Source organism: Mobula hypostoma, chromosome 9 (assembly GCF_963921235.1).
Source record: "Mobula hypostoma chromosome 9, sMobHyp1.1, whole genome shotgun sequence".
Lineage (NCBI taxonomy): Eukaryota > Metazoa > Chordata > Chondrichthyes > Myliobatiformes > Myliobatidae > Mobula > Mobula hypostoma.
In genome coordinates, this window is record NC_086105.1 from 66,343,820 (window position 1) to 66,367,943 (window position 24,124).

Here is a 24,124-nt window from a genome sequence, read left to right on the forward strand (position 1 = left end):
GATGAAGAGAAGGACTGAGATTATAAAAAATGCCCTGCATACCTCGATGGCTGTCCTGGGTTGAAGACCTGTGTGTGTGTGAGGGGGTGAGAGGGTGGGAAAGGGGCTTGATTTGCTGTTGTTGCACTGCTGTGTTGCTCTGTGGTGTGTGTTGTGATGAACACAATGGGCATGCTATGTTGGCATCGTAATGTGTGGTGACACTTGCAAATTCTTAGGTGTGTTGGTTGTTAAGGCGATTGGCACATTTCACGGTATGTTTTGATGTACATGTGATCACTAATAATGAATCTGAATCTGAAAGGGAAGGGAAAGTATTCCAACATTGTTGTTAACCACATTGGGAGTGGATAAAGTGCAGGTTAACTTCACTCACCTCATCACTGAACACAACCTATGGATTAAATTTTAAAGACTCTACAACTCTTGCTCTCAATATTATTTATTCACTTACTTATTATTAGCATTTTTTCCCTCAGGTCACGCTGGTAAAACCTGAGGTACGGGCCATAGCCAAGCACGCACACTTGACAATTGTTAGGAACTTCCGGGCAATTCTAGTGGCGTTTAGTATTGTGGCTTTTGAAGATTTACATAGATACAACGTGTAGCCCTACTGTGTAGTGCCTTTGGGATGATACCAGTTGTAGTTATTACTATCTAGTGTATACCTTTTTCATGTTCCAAAGTCTTTCAATTTTCTCTTTTAATTCAGCGTATATCTGGTGTTTTTCACTTACTGATTTCTGAAAGTTAAGTGTGCTTGGGATGGCTATATCTATTAAGTAAGTTGTTCTTATTTGTTTATCCTGTATCATTATATCCGGACGGTTATTATGGATTGTCCTCTCTGTAATAACTGATCGGTCATAACATAATTTGGGGTATTCTGACTCTAAAACTGGATCAGGCTTATATTTATAGTAAGGTATAATTTCTGTTATGAGTTTGTATTTTAAAGGCAAGATTTTGGTGAATGATGTTTACCACTTGATTGTGTCTATTTAAGTAATTAAACTGCAATGTGTTGGATTGTTTCTGGTTCTTCAAGGCATTTTCTACATTTATTGTCTAGAATTTATTGGTCTTTTATAATGTATTTTTGATATTTTTTGTGCTAATCACCTGGTCCTGTATTGCCACAAGGAACCCTTCTGTTTCTGGGAAGAGGTCCCCGACTCTGAGCCAGGTGTTTGATGCTTCCTTATTAACATCAAGTCTGCTCGGATAGTGGGGATGTCTTCCATGGAGGGTCATGCTCTTCCATTGGTTAAATTTTTCTCCAACATGTCTTAATTTTTCTGGGTTGTGCTCTCAGCTAAGTTTAGTGGTGTAGAATTGCATATGCTTGTCATTTCAGTTCCTATTTTTCTTTGTAAATTTCCCAGATTGGTTTCAGACCATTATACCAAACGAATACATTGATATAGGTATAGCAAAAGTGTTTATTGCCTTTGTTATATGTTTACTGTCGAGCTCTGGCAAATTTTTTTATGCCTTGAAGTAAATTCTGTCAAAAGTTTTTCCTTTTTCATGCTATGATCTATTTTCTTTCCTTGTTGATACTCTAGGTACTTGTATGTTGCATATTCGTCCATTGGTTGTAGTGTATCCTGCTGCTCTGTTTTGTATTCTATTGGCTCTATTGCACCTTTCTTTATGTTTAGTGTTCTGCACTTATCCAGTCCAAAGTTCATGTTTATACATTTCAAAAATAGTTCTATTTGAGTTAATTACTTTAGCTTATCTGATGAAGGAGTGTATAATTTCAAACTGTCCATGTAGAGAAGGTGTGTCATGCTATAGCTCATTATAATTATTTTTTCTATTTGAACAGCTTGTCTTCTTTTGTACACTGGTTTCCTGTCTATCTTTGTGTGTGGCTTTTCATTGATTCTATTGTATTTCTTTGATCTACTGTGAATAAATCTCTACAACTCTACGTGGTGACCTATACGTACTTTGATAATACACTTACTTTAAACTTTGAAGAAGTATAAGCCCATATAACTTATTCATTCTTAAGAAGCAAGCACGGTTGAGGCTCAGCTCTTTGGGGCACTGTGTCTCATAAACGAATAGCAACATATAGCAAAAGCTCCACTGTGGGAGAGGGTGACAAGAATGGAAAGAGGATAGAATGGCTGCCTGAGATGGTGATGGGTGCCAGTAACGGTAAATTTAATATTATGCAATCTTAAAACCTACCTGCCGCTTGTAACTTTCCTTCCTTCCCCCTTGGTTACTGAGACTAATTATACTGGCAGAACGTACCATTGGAGTGCGGTGCCACACTTTTGACTGAATGACACCACCTTTTTCATACTGGATGAGGTCATTCAGTGGATCCCACGGCCTGGTGCTGCATGCAAGAAAATACACTACATAATTAGCTGCAGGAAAAATACTTTCTGTAATTTAATTCACAATGCTTAGGTGCTATGAAATCACAGTTGTGGCAGTATCATGATATTAACCACACTTACAGCATAGAAACCCAGATGAGAAAAGGAACAAAATTTAATAAAAGACAGTGACAGAAGTTTGCATGGAGATAACACTTTACCATTTCTCCAGAAACATCCAAAGATTTTATGCATGGTGTTACATGGTTATTTCACACCTGTAAATGTCAATGAGGTACATGACTTAATATGTTCAATAGCAAGTCCATTACACCATTAAGACATAGGAGCAGAATTAGGCCATTTGGCCCATTGAGTCTGCTCTGCAATTCCATCATTTCTGATTTATTATCCCTTTCAATCCCATTCTCCTGCCTTCTCCCAATAAGCTTTGATGCCTTGACTAATCAAGAACCTATCAACCTCTGATTTAAATATACTCAATGACTTGGTCTCCATGGTGTGTGTGGCAATGAATTCCACAGATTCATCATCCTCTGGCTGAAGAAATTCATCTTCATCTCTGTTCTAAAGGGATACCCCTGTATTCAGAGGCTGTGCCCTCTGCCTCAGAGGAAAAGCGAGGAGTATTTGTGAAGAATTCTCTTCTCTTCCAACACTGTAGGACCCATAGATTTTCACAAAGCCATCTGCCTGAAGCTGCCAGGAGGCTTTAATATGGGCTGCGAGCACATGACCATGTTTCAACGGGTTGATATAGACCTGCTTGAACAAACTGCCACCACCATCCCTCTCCTAAAGTTCTAAATAATTGTGTTACCGTATACTACCTTGAGATTCATTTTCTTGCAGGCATTCAGGTAATACAAGAGAATAAATGAAAAACTTCACACAAATACTGACAAACAACCAATGTGCAAAAGAAGACAAATAATTATAACAATAAATAAATAAATGAGACCGAGGATGAGTTGTAGGGTCCATGAAAGTCAGTCCATAGGTTATGGAATTAGTTCAGAGTTGAGGTGACTGAAGTTATCCAGGCTGGTTGAGGAGACTGATGGTTGATGGTAATAACTGTTTCTAAACCCAGTGGTGAGGGACCCAAGGCTCCTGTACCACCTTCTTGTTGGCAGCAGTGAGCGGAGAGCATGGCCTGGTTGGGGGTGGATGTTGGGGCCTGGTTGATGATGGATGCTGCTTTCCTGTGACAGCTCTCCTTGTAGATGTGTTCAATGGTGGGGAGGGCTTTTCCTGTAATGGACTGGGCCGTACCCACCACTTTCGTTTAGGCATTTCTGTTCCTGGGCATTGGTGTTTCCATACCAGGCCATGATACAACCAGTCAGGGATACTCTCCACTGCATCTGTTAAAGTTTGCCCAAGTTTTAGGTGACAATCCGAATCTACAGAAATGTCTAAGAAACTAGAGGCCTTCTTTGTAATGGCACATATGAGCTGGTCCCAGGCAAATCTTCTCTGTGGCTAAGTACAGCTCCATTGCTACATTCAAGTTTGCTGATGACACCACTGTTGCACGCTGAATCAAAGGTGGTGACTAACTAGCATATAGGAGGGAGATTAAGAGTGGTGCCATAACAACAACCTCTTACTCATTGTCAGCAAGACCAAGGAGATGATTATTGACTTCAGGAAAAGGAAACCCAAAGACCATAAGCCAGCCCTCATTGGAGGATCAGTGGTGGGGAGGATTAGCTACTTTAAATTCTTCGACGTTATTATTTTGGAGGACCTGTCCTGGGCCCAATCCGCAAGTGCAATTATGAAGAAAGCACGGCAGTGCTTCTACTTCCTTAGGAGTTTACAAAGATTCGTCATGACACCTACTAAGCACATCTACACAAAACACTATCGTTGGAAAGCAGCATCCATCATTAGAAATCCCCACCACCCAGGTCATGCTCTCTTCTTGCTGCTTCCATCAAGAAGGTGGTAAAGGAGCCTCCAGACTCTCAGTACCAGGTTCAGAAACACTTACTACCCCTCAACCATCAGGCTCTTGAACCAAAGGAGTTAACTTCCCTTGCCCCACCACTGAAATGTTCCCACAACCTATGGATTCACTTTCAAGGAATCTTCATCTCATGTTCTTGATACTTACTGTTTATTTATTTACCATTATTATTATTTCTTTCTTTTTGTACTTGCGCAGTTTGTTGTCTTTTGCATGGTGGTTGAACGCTCAAGCTGGTGTGTGGTCTTTCATTGATTCTGTTATGGTTATTATTCTATAAATTTATTGAGTATGCTGCAAGAAAATGAATCTCAGGGTTGTATATAGTGACGTATATGTACCTTGATAATAAGTTTACCTTGAACTCCTAACTCCAAGGAATGAAGACTGGCTCATGGACCAATGGCTCCTTCCTCCTGTAGTCAATAATCAGCTTTCCTATGCTGTACCATACCCCATAACCAAGGACAAAATGCTAACAAGTAGCAAAGGGAAACAGAACATGGAACAGTACAGCACAATATGGGCCCTTCACACTGCAATGTTGTGATGACTACACCTCTATACGACAGTGGTAACTTCATGCACCATTTGTCTGAGCTGATTCTATGACATACAGACTCACTTTCAAGGACTCTTTTCAACTCACATTCTCAGTCCATTCGTTATGTGCCATGTTGCATGATGTTGGTGATCATGGTCTCTCCATGACCATGATTGCTCTTGGCAAATTTTTCTACTGAAATGGTTTCCCTTTGCCTTCTTCTGGACAGGGTCTTTACAAGACTTGTGATATACACCAGCTACTTATACGACCATCCACCACCTGCTCTCACGGCTTCACGTGACCCTGATCAAGGGTCTACACCTTGCACAAGGGTGACCTGCAGGCTAATGGAGGGAAGGAACACCTTACACCTCCATTGATAGAGATGCATCTCCAGGGTTGCCAACTGTCCCGTATTAGCCAGGACATCCCATATAATGGGTTAAATTGGTTTGTCCCATATGGGATCGCCCTTGTCCAGTATTTCCCCTGCTAAGGTAGAGCGTTCCTATGAAACCTTGAGTGCCGAAATGACGTAAAGCGAAGAAGCAATTACCATTAATTTATATGGGAAAAATTTCTGAGCATTCCCAGAACCAAAAAATAACCTACAAAATCATACCAAATAACACAAAAAACCTAAAATAACACTAACATATAGTAAAAGCAGGAATGATATGATAAATATATAGCTATATAAAAAAAATGTATGTACAGTGTAGGTTCACTTAACTCCAGTTTAAATTCCATGCGGAATATTTTGGAGGATCAAGAACCAAGAACAGAATCGGGAAGATTGAGCCAAAACCGATTTGTAGAGAAAAAATTGGCACGTACACACATGGACACGTCATGTATGAGCACGTCACGCATGCGCACGTAGGTGCCCGCGCAAGGCTTCATGGTCATGGTAGTCTTTCTCGGGGTAAACACAAGTGTCCTGTATTTGACTGCTACTTTTGTCCCTTATTTGTGAGTGAGAAAGTTGGCAACCCTATGCATCTCCATCCCGCTACCCAACATTTCAGTATTATTTTTTATTTGCAGTTTGTCTTCTTTTGTACATTGATTGTTTGTCAGTCTTTGTTTAAATACAATTTTCATGAATTCTATTGTATTTCTTTACCTTCCTGTAAATGCCTTCAAGGAAATGGATCTCAGGGAAGTATAAAGGATTGGGCCATTGGTTAATCGGGGCAGTCGATTATTTGGGACAACTCTTAAAGAACAAAAACTAAATTGAGAAAATAGCCAGGATTCCCTTCGTTTATTTGGGACACTATGCCACTTATTTAGGGCAAGAGACTGTTGCCGAACAGTTTCTAATTAGTGTCAGTTGTGTTCAAAAAGCAGTGATTTTTGTTGCTGATACCTGACGAGAAATGAGCAGGAAGACAATTCAACAGGAATTCTGCAGATGCTGGAAATTCAAGCAACATACATCAAAGTTGCTGGTGAACGCAGCGTTCACCAGCAACTTTGATGTATGTTGCAGGAAGACAATTCAGTTCACTACGGTTTCAAGCATTAACGCTTGGAGATGCTAGAAATGGCTGGGCCTGAAAATGAAAAGATTTTGCTATTTCAACAAGTTTGGAATTACGAAGGTATCGGCAATCAACTTGAATGTTACAATGAAAATGAAGATTTGGAGGATGTAATTGTCAACAGCATTGTATAAAGGCAGTCATTATCTGTACTAGGTGTCTGTGCAGATTTTGTTCATTTACAGTCAATCAAAAGAACACAGCAGATGAATTCCTCCATCAATAACTGCTAGGAAGTAATACACAGTTTTCTAGTACTGTAGAGGTATTGGTAATACATAGAACATAGAATAGTACAGCACAGTACAGGCCCTTCGGCCCACAACGTTGTGCCGACCCTCAAACCCTGCCTCCCATATAAGCCCCCACCTTAGATTCCTCCATATACCTGTCTAGTAGTCTCTTAAACTTCACTAGTGTATCTGCCTCCACCACTGACTCAGGCAGTGCATTCCACGCACCAACCACTCTCTGAGTAAAAGACCTTCCTCTAATATCCCCCTTCAACTTCCCACCCCTTACCTTAAAGCCATATCTTCTTGTATTGAGCAGTGGTGCCCTGGGGAAGAGGCGCCGGCTATCCACTCTATTTATTCCTCTTATTATCTTGTACAATAATGTTCTAATATGTTCTGTATTTCATTCAAATACATAAATTGTTACACAGCTAAACAATAATTTGCCTTTTTATACCTTTTAAACATTTCCACAAGACTATCCTGTAGATATTAAAATTGAATTTAGCTCTGGAAACTCTTGTAAACATTTCTCTGCATATGGTAAATATAAGAGATTGTGCAGATGCTGGGAATCCAGAGAAACACAGACAAAATGCTGGAGGAACATCTATAGAGGGAAATAAACAGTCAATGATTTGGGCTGAGCCCCATCATCAGGACTGGGAAGGAAGGGGGAAGAACCCCGAATAAGAGGTTGGGGGGAGGGGGAGGGGAAGGAGGATGTCAGAAGGTGATAAATAAAGCCAGGTGAGTGGGGGAGGGGGGATGAACTGAGAAGCTGGGAGACGATAGGTGAAAAAGGTAAAGGGCTGACGATAAAGAAAAGTAATAAAAGAGGAAAGTGGACCATGGGAGAAAGGGAAGGAGGAGAGGCACCAGGGGGAAGTGATAGGTAGGTGAGGTGAACAGAAGAGGTAAGTGGGGAGGCAGACTGGGGAATGGAAGAAGTAATGGTGAGGGGGAAGAATTACCAGGAGTTAGAGAACTCCATGTCATGCCCTCACGTTGGAAGCTACTCAGACAGAGTATGCTCCTCCAACCTGAGAATGGCCTTATTGTGGCAGTAAAGGAGGCCATGGGCAGATAAGTCTGAATGGGAATGGGGAGTGGAATTAAAATTGTGGCCACCGGGAAACTCTCCCTGTTGTGAATGGAGTGAAGGTGCTAGGCAGGTGAGGAGAAGAACAGGAGAAAGAGGGGAGCCAGAATGGGGAATGGAAAAAGAGAGAAGGGGAAGGGGAAAAATTAAGGGAAGCTGCAGGAATTGATGTTCATGTCATTAGGTTGGAGGCTACCCAGAGGGAATATGATGTGGTTTAGGAAAGACCTTTTGGGGAACAATTTTATTGTAGAACAGAAATCCATACCATTCTTTAACCAGCAATCCACTGCATAATGACAGCAGAAACTTTGTGAAGGCTTACTCTGCATATTTGTACTGCCACTCCCCTGTGACCTGATCATGTTCAAACAAGCGGGGGATCCACTCTTCTTCCTTGACTTTCCGCTGTTTGGCAGCTTGGCGCTGAGCTTCTTCCAGTATGAACTTCTCCCTGGTGGCCTCATGCTGGTCCTTGTTGTGTATCGCCCGTGTTACATGCTGCCAGAGTCTATGGAGATAATCACAAGGAAGACAAATAAAGGTAATGAAAAATTGAACAACTCCTTCACAAATAGCTCTATTAAAACACAAACTGCTTTTAAAAGAATCAGAATTCAAATTCCAGAATTAAATTCAAGTTCAATTCTCAATCATCATTGCCATAGACCAATGCAATCCAGCTTGTCTTCCACCGAGTGAACACTGGAGGCCAGCACCAATGGTCCAACCCAGCAGGGAACCCAGCGGCACACAGCCAGCTCCGGTGTCTCCTTCGCTGACGGCTGCAACAGACTACCCTGAGACATGAAGACCTGGTCCACGCAACAACTGAGACCACACCAGTGAACCAGTGAATCGGATTTGCAGTATTCTACATTACCAATGTCCTACAAGATCTTGTGAGCACAAGAAAAACGTCCAACACAATCAAGGCTTTTGCACATTAGTTGTTTATGTATAGTTTTTCATTAATTCTATTGTATTTCTTTATTTTCTTGTAAATGCTTGCAAGAAAATGAATCTCAAGGTAGTATATGGTAACATATACATACTTCGATAATAAATTTATTTTTGACTTTCATTTATTTTTTAAAGATGTCTTTAATTTCAAGATAATTTACAAGTATTGCAAAGCATTTTTTACCCTTAAGACTTACAAAACCTTAAAACCTCTACAGGTCTACCCCATCAGCGAGTTGCTCGTTGGTAGAGAAATTGAAGGAGCTAGACTTAGTGCAGGTCATGCTGCTGTCTGCATCGGAGTGGCTGCATGAAGGAGGCGAGAAGTCTAACAGCGAGTGATCGTCTTACTCGCTTTTCTTGTGATCACAAGGCACTGTTGGACATTGTTAATGTGGAATACTGCAAGTCTGATACATTGGTTTATTGGAGGACAGTGGGGAAACTGCACTGCCTCGGTCGTCGCGAGGACGAGGCATCAAGCCACCGAGTTGCCTTTTTGCAGCCACCCAGGAGAGAGGTGGAGTCGATGTGCTCCAACAGAATGCTGTTGGCGCTGTGGCGTGGCGTACGTGCTGGAGTTGGTGCTGCTCTCCAGTGTTTGCTCCTGCTTGACAGAAGACAAAATGTATTATGTTCAACTGCAGGCTGCTACAATATACGTGGATTCAGGAGCTTGGACAATATATTTTTTGTATGACTGTATTTTACTGCTATCTTATATGTGCTATATGTGCCTTGTGCTGGGTATGACCGTTGGTCCTGTATTTTGCATCCTGGCCCCGGAGTAAAGCTTTTGTTTGACTGCATTCATGTATGGTTGAATGACAATTAAACTTGAACTTGAAATGTATGTTTCGGTGAACAATCTCAAAATTAATGCCATCAGAGAAGTAATTTTTTAAATCTCCAAAAGAGAGCTTGTAACTTTTTTGCCAATATCAATTCTCTGCAGTTTTGAGGGTTACCAAATAAGAGGGAGTAGTTTTAAACATGTATTCTTGACTGAGCTATGTAGAAGTGCCATAGGTTGACTATGTAGAAGTGGAAATAATATCTGTGATGTCCCAGAAGCTTTGTCTGGAATATATGGGTCATGTTCCTTGAAAGTAACATCACAGGTAGATAGGAACATAAAGAAAGCAATTTGGCCTTCATAAATCAGAGTATTGAGTACAGGAATTGGGATGTTATGTTGAAGTTGTATAAGACATTGGTGAGGCTAAATTCGGAGTATTGTGTGTAGTTCTGGTCACTTGGCTACAGGAAATATATCAATAAGGTTGAAGGAGTACAGAGACAACTTACAAGGATCTTGCTGGGACTTGAGAACCTGAGCTATAGGGAAAGATTAAACAGGTTAGGACTTTATTCCCTGGAGCATAGGAGAATGAGGGGAGATTTTGATAAGGATATATAAAATTATGATGGCATAGATATGGTTAATCAAAGCAAGCTTTTTCCACAGAGGTTGGGTGAAATTAGAACTACAGGTCATAGACTAAAGGTGAAAGGTGAAATATTTAAGGGGAATCTGAGGGGGAACTTCTTAACTCAGAGGGTCGTAAGACTGTGGAACAAGCTGCCAGTAGGGACTCTGTGGTTAATGTTCTGTGTGTTATTTCTTTACATTTTATTGTTTCAACACAATGCTCTCTTTTTTTGCACATTGTGTATTTGATGGTCTTTGTTGTGTGGTGAGTTCTATTCTTGATTCTTTGTTTTGTGGTTGTCTGCAAGAAGATGAATCTCAAGATTGTGTACATACTTTGATAATAAGTGTACTTTGAACTCTGAACAACCTCAATTTCTTCTATGAAGCTTTGACTAGATAGGTAATTGGAAAAGACTATTCAAATACTTAATTAGCATCAAACAACAGGAATTCTGCAGATGCTGGAAATTCAAGCAACACACATCAAAGTTGCTGGTGAACACAGCAGGCCAAGCAGCATCTATAGGAAGAGGTGCAGTCGACGTTTCAGGCCGAGACCCTTCGTCAGGACTAACTGAAGGAAGTACTTCAGTTAGTCCTGACGAAGGGTCTCGGCCTGAAACGTCGACTGCACCTCTTCCTAGAGATGCTGCTTGGCCTGCTGCGTTCGCCAGCAACTTTGATGTGTGTTACTTAATTAGCATATTCTGTACTTTCAAACAAATTGATGGGCTGATTAAAAATGTGCTTTATGATTGCCTGAGCTGTATAGTTGTATTGGACATTCGTTAGTTGCTTTGCTTATTGCAAGGGCATACACGCCATCGTTTACTGATATAACCATATAACAATTACAGCACGGAAACAGGCCATCTTGGCCCTTCTAGTCCGTGCCGAACTCTTACTCTCACCTAGTCCCACCGATCTGCACTCTGCCCATAACCCTCCATTCCTTTCCTGTCCATATATCTACCCAATTTAACTTAAAATGACAAGGTGGCCTTAGTTCTGTTGTTTTTATTACCGTGTTTACTGTTAACTCTGTGACCTTCAAGTGAGCAAGGAATTTCATTGACCCTGGTATAAATGACAATAAATTAATCTAATCTGAATTTGAGGAGGATAAGCTAAATAAATCAGCTAAAAGATTAACTAAATGAGTCACTGTCCTTTTACGTAGAGAATCAATTGCCATTCCTGCACTCATTCTATATATGAAAATACTCTCCTAAATACCATTCACTGATTGCCCTAACTTGGAAATGTCAACCTCTTTAATATATTTTTGAAGAATAAAAAGATTGTACTTGCTAATAAAGTTTTTTTTTAACTAAACCTTGGAAATAGTTGTTATACTGGCAACACTACAACATGTAGTTCCTCCGAATTATTGCAGCTTCATAAAACTCTGGTCAGGCCACATCTGGAGTATTGCAGTTAATACTGGTCGTTCCATTATAGGAAGGACGTAGAGACTATGGAGAGAGGTCAGAAGAGACTTACCAGGATGCTGCCTAGATTAGAGAGCATGTGTGATAAAGGAGATATTGGACAAACTGAGGTTGCAACGCACACTAAATGAGGACACTCAGCAGGTCAGGCAGTATCTATGGAGGGGAACAAGCAATTGTTATTTTGGGCTGGGACCCTTCATCAAGACACGTTCTCTTAAGCGGTGATGGCTGAGATACCTGTGAGAAGTTTATAAAATTATGATAGGCATAGATACCCAGATGGCATCTTTATCCAAGGGTTGAAATGTCTGATACTAGAGGATATGCATTTAAAGTAGTGGTGGGGAGTGAATGTTCAAAGGAGATGAGTGGGAGAAGTTTTGTTTTTCTTTTACATAGACAGTAGAGGGTGCCTAGAATGCACTGCCATGGATGCTGATTGATAGGGATATGGACCATGTGCCAGCAGAAGGGAAGAGGAGTCACTTCCTTAATCTGTCTCACATAACATTGCGAGCTGAAGGGCCTGTTCCTGTGCCCTAATACTCGATGCTCTATTACTGGATGAAAGACCAAACAGCACACAAAAAGCTGGAGCAACCCAGTGGGCCAGGCAGCATCTATGATGGAAGGTGGACAGTTGATGTTTTTAGGTCAAGACCTTTCATCAGGACTGGAAACAAAGAGGACAGATAGCCAGCATAAAAAGGGTGGAGCAACAGCTGGTGGGTGTTAGGTGGCTCCAGGTCTAGATATCTGGTCTTATGTCCAATAATAAAGCACAGAAATATTCCCTTTATTAGGTTGGAGACTGCCAAGGTGGAAAAGGAAATGCCATTCACCTCATCTGTATTTAGCCTCAACTTGACAAAGGAGGGGAGACAGAGAGTGGGAATGAAGCAAGAAACTGGGAGGTGATAGATGGCAGGAAGAAAGGGCTGAAGAAGATGGAATCTGCTAAGATAGGACAGTGGATGATGGAATAAAGGGAAGAAGGTTGGGAGGGGAAAGAGGCAAGGTAATGGGGGCTAGTGGGATAAGGGAAAAGTAGAAGGGGCACAGGTTACTATAAGTTAGAGAAACTGATATTCATGTCATCAGGTTGGAGACTACCAAGACAGAATATGAAGTGCCATTCATCTTATCTCAGAATCAAGATCAGGTTTAATGTCACTAATATATAAGACCATAAGACCATCAGACAAAGGAGCAGAAGTCAGCCATTCGGCCCATCGAGTCTACTCCGCCATTTTATCATGAGCTGATCCATTTTCCCATTTAGTCCCACCCCCCTCGCCTTCTCACCATAACCTTTGATGCCCTGGCTACTCAGATACCTATCAATCTCTGCCTTAAATACACCTAATGACTTAGCCTCCACTGCTGCCCGTGGCAACAAATTCCATAGGTTCACCACCCTCTGGTTAAAAAAATTTCTTTGCATCTCTGTTCTGAATGGGCGCCTTTCAATCCTTAAGTCATGCCCTCTCGTACCAGACTCCTCCATCATGGGAAACAACTTTGCCACATCCACTCTGTCCATGCCTTTCAAAATTCGAAATGTATCTATGAGGTCTCCCCTCATTCTTCTAAACTCCAAGGAATAGAGTCCAAGAGCGGACAAACGTTCCTCATATGTTAACCCTCTCATTCCCAGAATCATCCTAGTGAATCTTCTCTGTACCCTCTCCAACGTCGTAGGGAGACCAAAACTGCCCACAGTACTCCAAGTGAGGTCTCACCAGTGCCTTATAGAGCCTCAACATCACATCCCTGCTCCTATACTCTATTCCTCTAGAAATGAATGCCAACATTGCATTCACCTTCTTCACTACTGACTCAACCTGGAGGTTAACTTTAAGGGTATCCTGTACGAGGACTCCCAAGTCCCGTTGCATCTCAGAACTTTGAATTCTTTCCCCATTTAAATAATGGTCTGCCCGTTTATTTTTTCTGCCAAAGTGCATAACCATACACTTTCCAACATTGTACTTCATTTGCCACTTCTCTGCCCATTCTTCCAATCTATCCAAGTCTCTCTGCAGACTCTCCGTTTCCTCAGCACTACCGGCCCCTCCACCTATCTTTGTATCATCAGCAAACTTAGCCACAAAGCCATCTATTCCATAATCCAAATCGTTGATGTACAATGTAAAAAGAAGCGGCCCCAACACGGACCCCTGTGGAACACCACTGGTAACCGGCAGCCAACCAGAATAGGATCCCTTTATTCCCACTCTCTGTTTCCTGCCAATCAGCCAACGCTCTATCCACGTATGTAACTTTCCCGTAATTCCATGAGCTCTTATCTTGTTAAGTAGCCTCATGTGTGGCACCTTGTCAAAGGCCTTCTGAAAATCCAAATATACAACATCCACTGCATCTCCCTTGTCTAGCCTACTGGTAATTTCCTCAAAAAATTGTAATAGGTTTGTCAGGCAGGATTTTCCTTTAAGGAATCCATGCTGAGTTCTGCCTATCTTGTCATATGCCTCCAGGTACTCTGTAACCTCATCCTTGACAATCGACTCCAACAACTTCCCAACCACCGATGTCAAGCTAACAGGTCTATAATTTCCTTTTTGCTTCCTTGCCCCCTTCTTAAATAGTGGAGTGACATTTGCAATCTTCCAGTCCTCCGGAACCATGCCAGAATCTATCGACTTTTGAAAGATCATCGCTAATGCCTCCGCAATCTCCACAGCTACTTCCTTCAGAACACGTGGGTGCATTCCACCTGGTCTGGGAGATTTATCTACATTTAGAGTATTCAGATTCCTGGGTACTTTCTCTGTCGTAATTGTGACTGCGCACACTTCTCTTCCCTGCCACCCTTGAGTGTCCGGTATACTGCTGATGTCTTCCTCAGTGAAGACTGATGCAATATACTTGTTCAGTTCCTCTACCATCTCCTTATCTCTCATTACAATTTCTCCAGCATCATTTTCTATCGGTCCTATATCTACTCTCACCTGTCTTTTACTCTTTATATACTTGAAAAAGCTTTTAGTATCCTCTTTGATATTATTTGCTAGCTTCCTTTCATAGTTAATCTTTTCCCTCTTAATGACCTTCTTGGTTTCCTTTTGTAAGGATTTAAAAACTTCCCAATCCTCTGTCTTCCCACTAATTTTTGCATCCTTGTATGCCCTCTCCTTTGCTTTAACTTTGGCTTTGACTTCTCTTGTCAACCACGGTTGCATCCTTTTTCCACTTGAAAATTTCTTCTTTTTTGGAATATACCTGTCTTGCATCTTCCTCACTTCTCGCATAAACTCCAGCCACTGCTGCTCTGCTGTCTTTCCCGCCAGTGTCCCTTTCCAGTCAACTTTGGCCAGTTCCCCTCTCATGCCACTGTAATTTCCTTTACTCCACTGAAATACCGACACATCAGATTTCAGCTTCTCTTTTTCAAATTTCACAGTGAACTCAATCATGTTATGATCACTGCCTCCTGAAGGTTCCTTCACCTCAATCTCTCTAATCACCTCTGGTTCATTACACAATACCCAATCCAGTACAGCCGATCCCCTAGTGGGCTCAATGACAAGCTGTTCTAAAAAGCCATCTCGCAGACATTCTACAAATTCTCTCTCTTGAGATCCAGTGCTGACCTGATTTTCCCAATCTCCTCGCATGTTAAAATCCCCCACAATTATCATAACACTGCCCTTCTGACAAGCCTTTTCTATTTCCTGTTGTAATTTGTAGTCCACATCCCTGCAGCTGTTTGGAGGCCTATAAATAACTGCCATCAGGGTCCTTTTACCCCTGCTATTTCTTAGCTCAACCCATAAAGATTCTGCACCTTCCGATCCTATATCACCTCTTTCTAATGATTTAATATTTGGAAAGCGGTGAAATCATCGGACAAAGTCAGCATGGATTTGTGAAAGGAAAATCATGTCTGATAAATCTCATAGAATTTTTTGAGGATGTAACTAGTAGAGTGGATAGGGGAGAACCAGTGGATGTGGTATATTTGGATTTTCAAAAGGCTTTTGACAAGGTCCCACACAGGAGATTAGTGTGCAAACTTAAAGCACATGGTATTGGGGGTAAGGTATTGATGTGGATGGAGAATTGGTTAGCAGACAGGAAGCAAAGAGTGGGAATAAACGGGACCTTTTCAGAATGGCAGGCAGTGACTAGTGGGGTACCACAAGGCTCAGTGCTGGGACCCCAGTTGTTTACAATATATATTAATGACTTGGATGAGGGAATTAAATGCAGCATCTCCAAGTTTGCGGATGACACGAAGCTGGGTGGCAGTGTTAGCTGTGAGAAGGATGCTAAGAGGATGCAGTGTGACTTGGATAGGTTGGGTGAGTGGGCAAATTCATGGCAGATGCAATTTAATGTGGATAAATGTGAAGTTATCCACTTTGGTGGCAAAAATAGGAAAACAGATTATTATCTGAATGGTGGCCAATTAGGAAAAGGGGAGGTGCAACGAGACCTGGGTGTCATTATACACCAGGCATTGAAAGTGGGCATGCAGGTACAGCAGGGGGTGAAAAAGGCAAATGGTATGCTGGCATTTATAGCGAGAGGATTCGAGTACAGGAGCAGGGAGGTACTACTGAGTTGTACAAGGCCTTGGTGAGACCACACCTGGAGTATTGTGTGCAGTTTTGGTCCCCTAATCTGAGGAAAGACATCCTTGCATAGAGGGAGTACAAAGAAGGTTCACCAGATTGATTCCTGGGATGGCAGGACTTTCATATGAAGAAAGACTGGATGAACTGGGCTTGTACTCGTTGGAATTTAGAAGATTGAGGGGGGATCTGATTGAAATGTATAAAATCCTAAAGGGATTGGACAGACTAGATGCAGGAAGATTGTTCCCAATGTTGGGGAAGTCCAGAACGAGGGGTCACAGTTTGAGGATAAAGGGGAAGCCTTTTAGGACCAAGATTAGGAAAAACTTCTTCACACACAGAGTGGTGAGTCTATGGAATTCTCTGCCACAGGAAACAGTTGAGGCCAGTTCATTGGCTATATTTAAGAGGGAGTTAGATATGGCCCTTGTGGCTACGGGGATCAGGGGGTATGGAGGGAAGGCTGGTGCAGGGTTCTGAGTTGGATGATCAGCCATGATCATAATAAATGGCGGTGCAGGCTCAAAGGGCCGAATGGCCTACTCCTGCACCTATTTTCTATGTTTCTATGTTTCTAATATCATTTCTTACCAATAAAGCCAAGCCTCCCCCTCTGCCTACCTTCCTATCCTTCCGATACACCGTGTATCCTTGGACGTTCAGCTCCCAGAGACATGCATCCTTTAGCCAGGTCTCAGTGACGGCCACAATATCATACCTGTCAATCTGTAGCTGTACGACAAGATCATCCACCTTATTCCTTATGCTGCGGGCATTTAAGTACAACACCTTAAGACCAGTATTTGATACTTTTCGCTTTGATTTCACTGCAACTCATTCCAATGGCTACAAATTTGCCCCATCATCTGCCTGTCTTTCCTGACATCTTTACTGCTCACTATCTTAGATTTATTTCTGTTTTCCCCTTCCTCCGCTCTGTCATTCCGGTTCCCATCCCCCTGCCAAATTAGTTTAAACCCTCCCTAACAGCTCTATTACACTTTCCCACCAGGAAATATGTTGTGAAGTTTGTTGTTTTACGGTAGCGGTACAGTGCAAGACACAAAAACTTACAATATGTTACAATAAGAAATTTTAAAAAATAAGTAGTGCAAAAGAGAGAGCAAAATAGTGAGATAGTGTTTATGGTTTAATCGACCGCTCAGAAATCTGACAGCAGAGGGGAAAGAGTTGTTCCTAAAACTTTGTCTGTGTGCCTTCAGGCTCATGTACCTTCTCCATGATGATAGTAAAGAGTTGAGGGCCAGTCCTGGAGGGCATATCCTTAACCTGGCAGTGGTGGAGGCTGCTTTAGTGATTTGATAAAGGACTGTCAGCTAGGAGACCAGAATACCTCCCTATTTTTAAAATAGTACAGAGCATCTCTAATGTTCACTGATAGAGTTAAAGCTTATAATTATTTTGTTTCTATAGAAGTACAGACCTCCGGAGCATTAGGAGCCTTTCTTTAGTCAGAATCTCAATTGTAAAGAAACATTAGGTGCTATGGTAGTGGTTAGCATGGCGTTATTACAGTCAGAGTTCGATCCCAGCGTCCTCTTTAAGGAGTCTGTACATGTGGGTTTTCCCCGGCTGCTCCGGTTTCCTCCCACAGTCCAAAGGTGTACTGGTTGGTAAATGAACAGGTCATGTAAATTGTCCTGTGATTAGGTTAGGATTAAATTGGGGTGGTCAGGGGTTGACGGGGTGGCGTGGCTTGAAGGGCCAGAAAGACTTACCCTGCACTATGTTTTTAAATATCACACTAAATTCATTCCATGTTAACTAGAAATTGAAGAGCATAAAGCACGACTTAAGCAAAATAAAAAAGATGAGCATCGATGTTGCTGGCTGGAATAACTGAAAGGCTACATCTGCAAAGGGATGCACAGATCAGGATATCATCAGTGTGATTTATGTACTCAGTCCTCCAGGAGTCCAAAAGGTTACAGCTAATTAATCATGTATACTGAAGGAAAGTAAAGGCATCTGCAAACTTCAAGGGAAAGGAGAGGTCTGATGCTGCAGTTCTGAAGTGAATGTTTCAATAGAAGTGATCTTCTGACCTGTTCTCCCCAAAAATATGAAATATTACAATGTACAGAAATTATCTTACATAAACTTGGCAGTACAGAAACAAGTTGTTCAGTTCTGCTAGCCTACAGTGTTTATGTTGCACTCAAGCTGTCTCCATGAGACCATAAACATAGGAGCAGAATTAGGCCATTTGGCTCATTAGGTTATGGCTGATTCATTACTCCCTCTGTAACCTTTGATGCCCTGATTAATCAAGACCCTATCCACCTCAGCTTTAAATATACCCAATGACTGGGCTTCTTTCTGTGGCAATGAATTCCACAGATTCATTCCCTCTTTGCTAAAGAAATTCTATACTACAAAGGGACATCCCTGTATTCTGAGGCTATGCCATCAGGTCCTCTGGTCCTAGACATTCAGTTAATCCTTCTGTATAACCTTCCATTCCCATATTTGTTGCTAGCTTTTCCTTAAAAGCTTTGCAATTTGATTCAAGTTTCCTGTAGTTGCAAGTTCGACAATATAACACAGGTAGTAAATAAACCTCTCTTGAATTTCAGAAAAGCAGGAGATTCTGCAGATGCTGGAAATCTTGAGGAACACACACAAAATGCTGGAGAAACTCAGCAAGTCAGGCAGCATCTATGGAGAGGATTAAACAGTCAATGTATTGGGCTGAGGCCATTCATCAGGACTGGAAAGGAAGGGGACAGAAGCCAGAATAAGAAGGTGGGGGGAGGGGAAGGAGTCACAAGCTAGAAGGGGATGGGTGAAGCCAGTTGGGTGGGGGGGGGGGAATGAAGTTAGAAGCTGGGAGGTGATAGGTAGAAAAGGTAAACGGCTGAAGATGACCAGATGTGATAAAAGGGGAAAGTGGATAGGTGAGAACAAGTGAGGTACAGGTGACAAATAAGAGCAGTGAATGACAAGTGATGGGTGAGACCAAGTGAGGGGGGAGGTGATAGATAGGTGCAGTGAGGGGCAACACTTTGTGTGTGTTCTCTTGAATTTCGGATGAATTAATGACTACCTTGTATTTGTGACCACTAGTTTAAGGGTATCCACAGGCCTCCTCTTTGCTGAAGAAAAATTTCAAGGTCTCCAAAACAAAAGAAAACAGTATTCTTTATTAACTTTGATATTTGGGCACCTATTTGATTTGGAAAAAAAAATGTTCTGCAAGACAACATATTTTATAGTCACTGCCACTGACATCTATGAATCTCATGAAAGCTGGAGTAGAAAATGTCTTAACCCAAACTGTAAGAAAAATATCTTTAATGGATTTAATCTCGGTCAAATGAATGTCAGTTTAGCGGACTTACAAAGTCAGCGCTGCCTTAGTCTAACTCAAGTGAGGATGCCACCCAAGCACATATTGTCCTCATCTAATGGAGCATTAATTACATTGTAAATTCAAATCTAAGTGGTCTACCTGAACTAAAGAGACACTAGTACAACTTGTGGATTTGATTTTCTCCGTTTTCAATACCAATACGATGTTTTAACATACTTGACCTCAAAAATTCTATTTTACTCTCCCCTTTATGGCAAGCACCCACACATTAGGGCTGGATAATTGACCCCTCCCCAAACTTTTGCCAATAATGCAGGGAAATTATTTCATTTTTTAATATATTTTATAGTTTATACCTTGCCCGCAAGTGGTGTTGATACACAACTTCAGCACCCTTATTCCTCATATTTCTGTCTCATATTTCTGTGTTTGATATGCTTTTCCTCATATGGCACCGACAGGCTACTATGTTTGTCATAAATATACACACCTGGAGTATTGTGTTCAGCTCTGGTTGTCTCATTATAGGAAGAGAGTGGAAGCTTTAGAGAGAGTGCAGAGGAGGTTTACGTGGATTGGAGAACATGTCTTATGGGGACATGCTGAGCGGGCTAGGGCTTTTCTCTTTGGAGTAGAGGATGAGAGGTGAATTGATAGAGGTGTACAAGATATAAGTAGATAGAGTAGATAACCAGAGACTTTTCCTCAGGTCAGAAATGGCTATTATGAGAGTGCATAATTTTAAAGAGATTGGAGGGAAGTATAGGGGGGAATGTCAGAGATAGTTTTTTTTTAACACAGAGAGTAGGTCCATGCACCACACTGTCGGGGAGGGTGGTAAAGGCATTTAAGAAACTTCTAGATACGCACATGGATGACAGAAACATGGAGGGCTGTGTGGGAGGGAAGAGTTAGATTGATCTTGCAGTAGGTAAAAAGCTCATCACAACATTGTGGGCCAAAGGGCTTGTACTGTGCTATGCTAAACTCCACGATTACATTATTTCTACACCCCTACTCCCCAACCCCGAGTGTTCTCCTTAAAGGGGAAACTCGAGGTTCTAAACCCTATTATTGACTGAAACACTTCCCAATTCATAATGCTAATTTATAATACATGGAAGAGATTGTATTTCTCAGTATCAAATGGCTGAATAATGCACAGTAGAGGGATAAGTGCACAGAAATTCAAGCTGAACAGTACCCAGACTGTCTGAGCATGTCCTGAGTAATTTATGAATGGATGCCAGGTACCGTGAACTTTATCTGCCACTCAGCTGTATCATCAACTTCAGTTAATCTTTCCATGCTTGGTAGTGTAGCTGTTAGCACAATCACTTTACAGTGACAGTGAACACTGATCGGGGTTCAATTCTGTACACAATTTGGTTGTTCTCTCTGTGACCACATGGGTTTCCTCCGGGTGCTCCAGTTTCCTCCCATATTCCAAAAACATATGGGTTAGGGTTAGTAAGTTGTGGGTGTTCTATGTAAGTGCCCAAAGTGCGGTAACACTTACGGGCTGCCCCCAGCACATTCTCGGACTGTGCTGGCTGTTGATGTAAATAATGCATGTTTCGATGTACAAGTGACAAATAGAGCTAACCTTTTTTTCCTCTATTAAAACCCTAATGCAGAACCTACCCCAGAGAATCCTGCCAACTGTTTGGGCCAAACGGTTAATTACAAGTAATTACTGCAGAAAACCAGGTAACTGCAAAGGGCTCACAAACTCTTTCTTGCAACAGTATATTTGTCACTGTAATTTATAGCATATTTTATGTCTTACACTGTATTGCTGCTACAAAAGAACACATTTCATGACCTATGGCAGCAATAATAAAGCTGATTCTGATTTCCCCTTGAAGAAATTGAAACAACAAAGTACAAAGTGAAAGCATTTTAAAGTAGAATGATTTTTGCCTATAACTGATCTGCAGTTTCTTTGTTATCATTGGACACAGCTGATCAGGTGAAAGGAATTTAAATGGAACTGCCCAGTTTTTCTGTGTAAGCCATCAGAGATAGGAGCAGAATTAGGTCATTCAACCTATCGAGTCTGCTCTGCCATTTCATCAACTTGACCCATTTCCCTCTCAACCCCATTCTCCTGCCATAATTAGGCCATTCAGCCCATTGAGTCTGTAGTGCCATTAAATCATGGCTGATTTATTAATCCTCTCAACTCCATTCTCCTGCCTTCTCCCCATAACCTTTCACACCCTGAATGATCAAGAACCTAACAACCTCTGCCTTAAATACAAGTGGATAACCTGGCCTCTGCAGCCGCGTGTGGCAACAAATTACCACCCTCAGGCTAAAGAAATTCCTCTTTATCTTTGTACTAAATGGATGTCCCTCTATTCTGAGGCTGTGCCCTCTGGTCGTAGACTCTCCCCATATAGGAAAAATCCTCTCCACATCCACCTGTCTAGGCCTTTCAACATTTGATAGGTTTAAATGAGATCTTCCCTCATTCTTCTAAACTCCAGCAAGTACAGGCCCAGAGTCAACAAACGCGCCTCACACTATAACCCTTTCATTCCCAGAATCATTCTCACGAACCTCCTCTAAACCCTCTCCAACGTTAACACATCCTTTCTTAGATAAAGGGGCCAAAACTGCTCACAATACTTCAAGTGAGGCTTCACCAATGCCTTATAAAGCCTCAGCATTACATCCTTGCTTTTTATATTCTAGTCCTCTCGAAATGTATGCTAACATTGCATTTGCCTTCCTCGCCACTGACTCAACCTGCAAGTTAACCTTTAGGGAATCCTGCACAAGGACTCCCAAGTACCTTTGCACCTCGGACTTTTGAATTTTTTTGCCTGTTTAGAAAATAGACTACGCTTTTAGAAACATAGAAACATAGAAACATAGAAAATAGGTGCAGGAGTAGGCCATTCGGCCCTTCGAGCCTGCACCGCCATTTATTATGATCATGGCTGATCATCCAACTCAGAACCCAGCCTTCCCTCCATACCCCCTGACCCCTGTAGCCACAAGGGCCATATCTAACTTCCTTTTAAACATAGCTAATGAACTGGCCTCAACAGTTTGCTGTGGCAGAGAATTCCACAGATTCACCACTCTCTGTGTGAAGAAGTTTTTCCTAACCTCGGTCCTAAAAGGCTTCCCCTCTATCCTCAAACTGTGACCCCTCGTTCTAGACCTCCCCAACATCGGGAACAATCTTCCCGCATCTAGCCTGTCCAATCCCTTTAGGATCTTATACGTTTCAATCAGATCCCCCCTCAATCTTCTAAATTCCAACGAGTACAAGCCCAGTTCATCCAGTCTTTCTTCATATGAAAGACCTGCCATCCCAGGAATCAATCTGGTGAACCTTCTTTGTACTCCCTCTATGGCAAAGATGTCTTTCCTCAGATTAGGGGACCAAAACTGCACACAATACTCCAGGTGTGGTCTCACCAAGGCCTTGTACAACTGCAGTAGTACCTCCCTGCTCCTGTACTCGAATCCTCTCGCTATAAATGCCAGCATACCGTTCGCCTTTTTCACCGCCTGCTGTACCTGCATGCCCACTTTCAATGACTGGTGTATAATGACACCCAGGTCTCGTTGCACCTCCCCTTTTCCTAATCGGCCACCATTCAGATAATAATCTGTTTTCCTATTTTTGCCACCAAAGTGGATAACTTCACATTTATCCACATTAAATTGCATCTGCCATGAGTTTGCCCACTCACCCAACCTATCCAAGTCACCCTGCATCCTCTTAGCATCCTCCTCACTGCTAACACTGCCACCCAGCTTCGTGTCATCCGCAAACTTGGAGATGCTGCATTTAATTCCCTCATCCAAGTCATTAATATATATTGTAAACAACTGGGGTCCCAGCACTGAGCCTTGCGGTACCCCACTAGTCACCGCCTGCCATTCTGAAAAGGTCCCGTTTATTCCCACTCTTTGCTTCCTGTCTGCTAACCAATTCTCCACCCACACCAATACCTTACCCCCAATACCGTGTGCTTTAAGTTTGCACACTAATCTCCTGTGTGGGACCTTGTCAAAAGCCTTTTGAAAATCTAAATATACCACATCCACTGGTTCTCCCCTATCCACTCTACTAGTTACATCCTCAAAAAATTCTATGAGATTCGTCAGACATGATTTTCCTTTCACAAATCCATGCTGACTTTGTCCGATCATTTCACCGCTTTCCAAATGTGCTGTTATCACATCCTTGATAACTGACTCCAGCAGTTTCCCCACCACCGACGTTAGGCTAACCGGCCTATAATTCCCCGGTTTCTCTCTCCCTCCTTTTTTAAAAAGTGGGGTTACATTAGCCACCCTCCAATCCTCAGGAACTAGTCCAGAATCTAACGAGTTTTGAAAAATTATCACTAATGCATCCACTATTTCTTGGGCCACTTCCTTAAGCACTCTAGGATGCAGACCATCTGGCCCTGGGGATTTATCTGCCTTCAATCCCTTCAATTTACCTAACACCACTTCCCTACTAACATGTATTTCGCTCAGTTCCTCCATCTCACTGGACCCTCTGTCCCTTACTATTTCTGGAAGATTATTTATG

At 42.0% G+C, this 24,124-nt stretch overlaps 1 protein-coding gene across 7 annotated transcripts in view; it reads right to left on the reverse strand.

The window, feature by feature from the left end:
* The window catches only part of osbpl8 (oxysterol binding protein-like 8), a 253,659-nt gene that overhangs the window by 7,443 nt on the left and 222,092 nt on the right, over positions 1-24,124 (reverse strand). For 5 of the 7 annotated variants that reach the window (XM_063058442.1, XM_063058444.1, XM_063058445.1 and 2 more), the window contains 2 exons: positions 8,099-8,284; positions 2,209-2,362 (listed from right to left, as the gene is read on the reverse strand). In XM_063058442.1, coding sequence (XP_062914512.1) covers positions 2,209-2,362; positions 8,099-8,284 — 340 coding nt within the window. The remainder of the gene's footprint in view (positions 1-2,208; positions 2,363-8,098; positions 8,285-24,124) is intronic. The other 2 variants (XM_063058446.1, XM_063058449.1) reach the window with 1 other exon arrangement.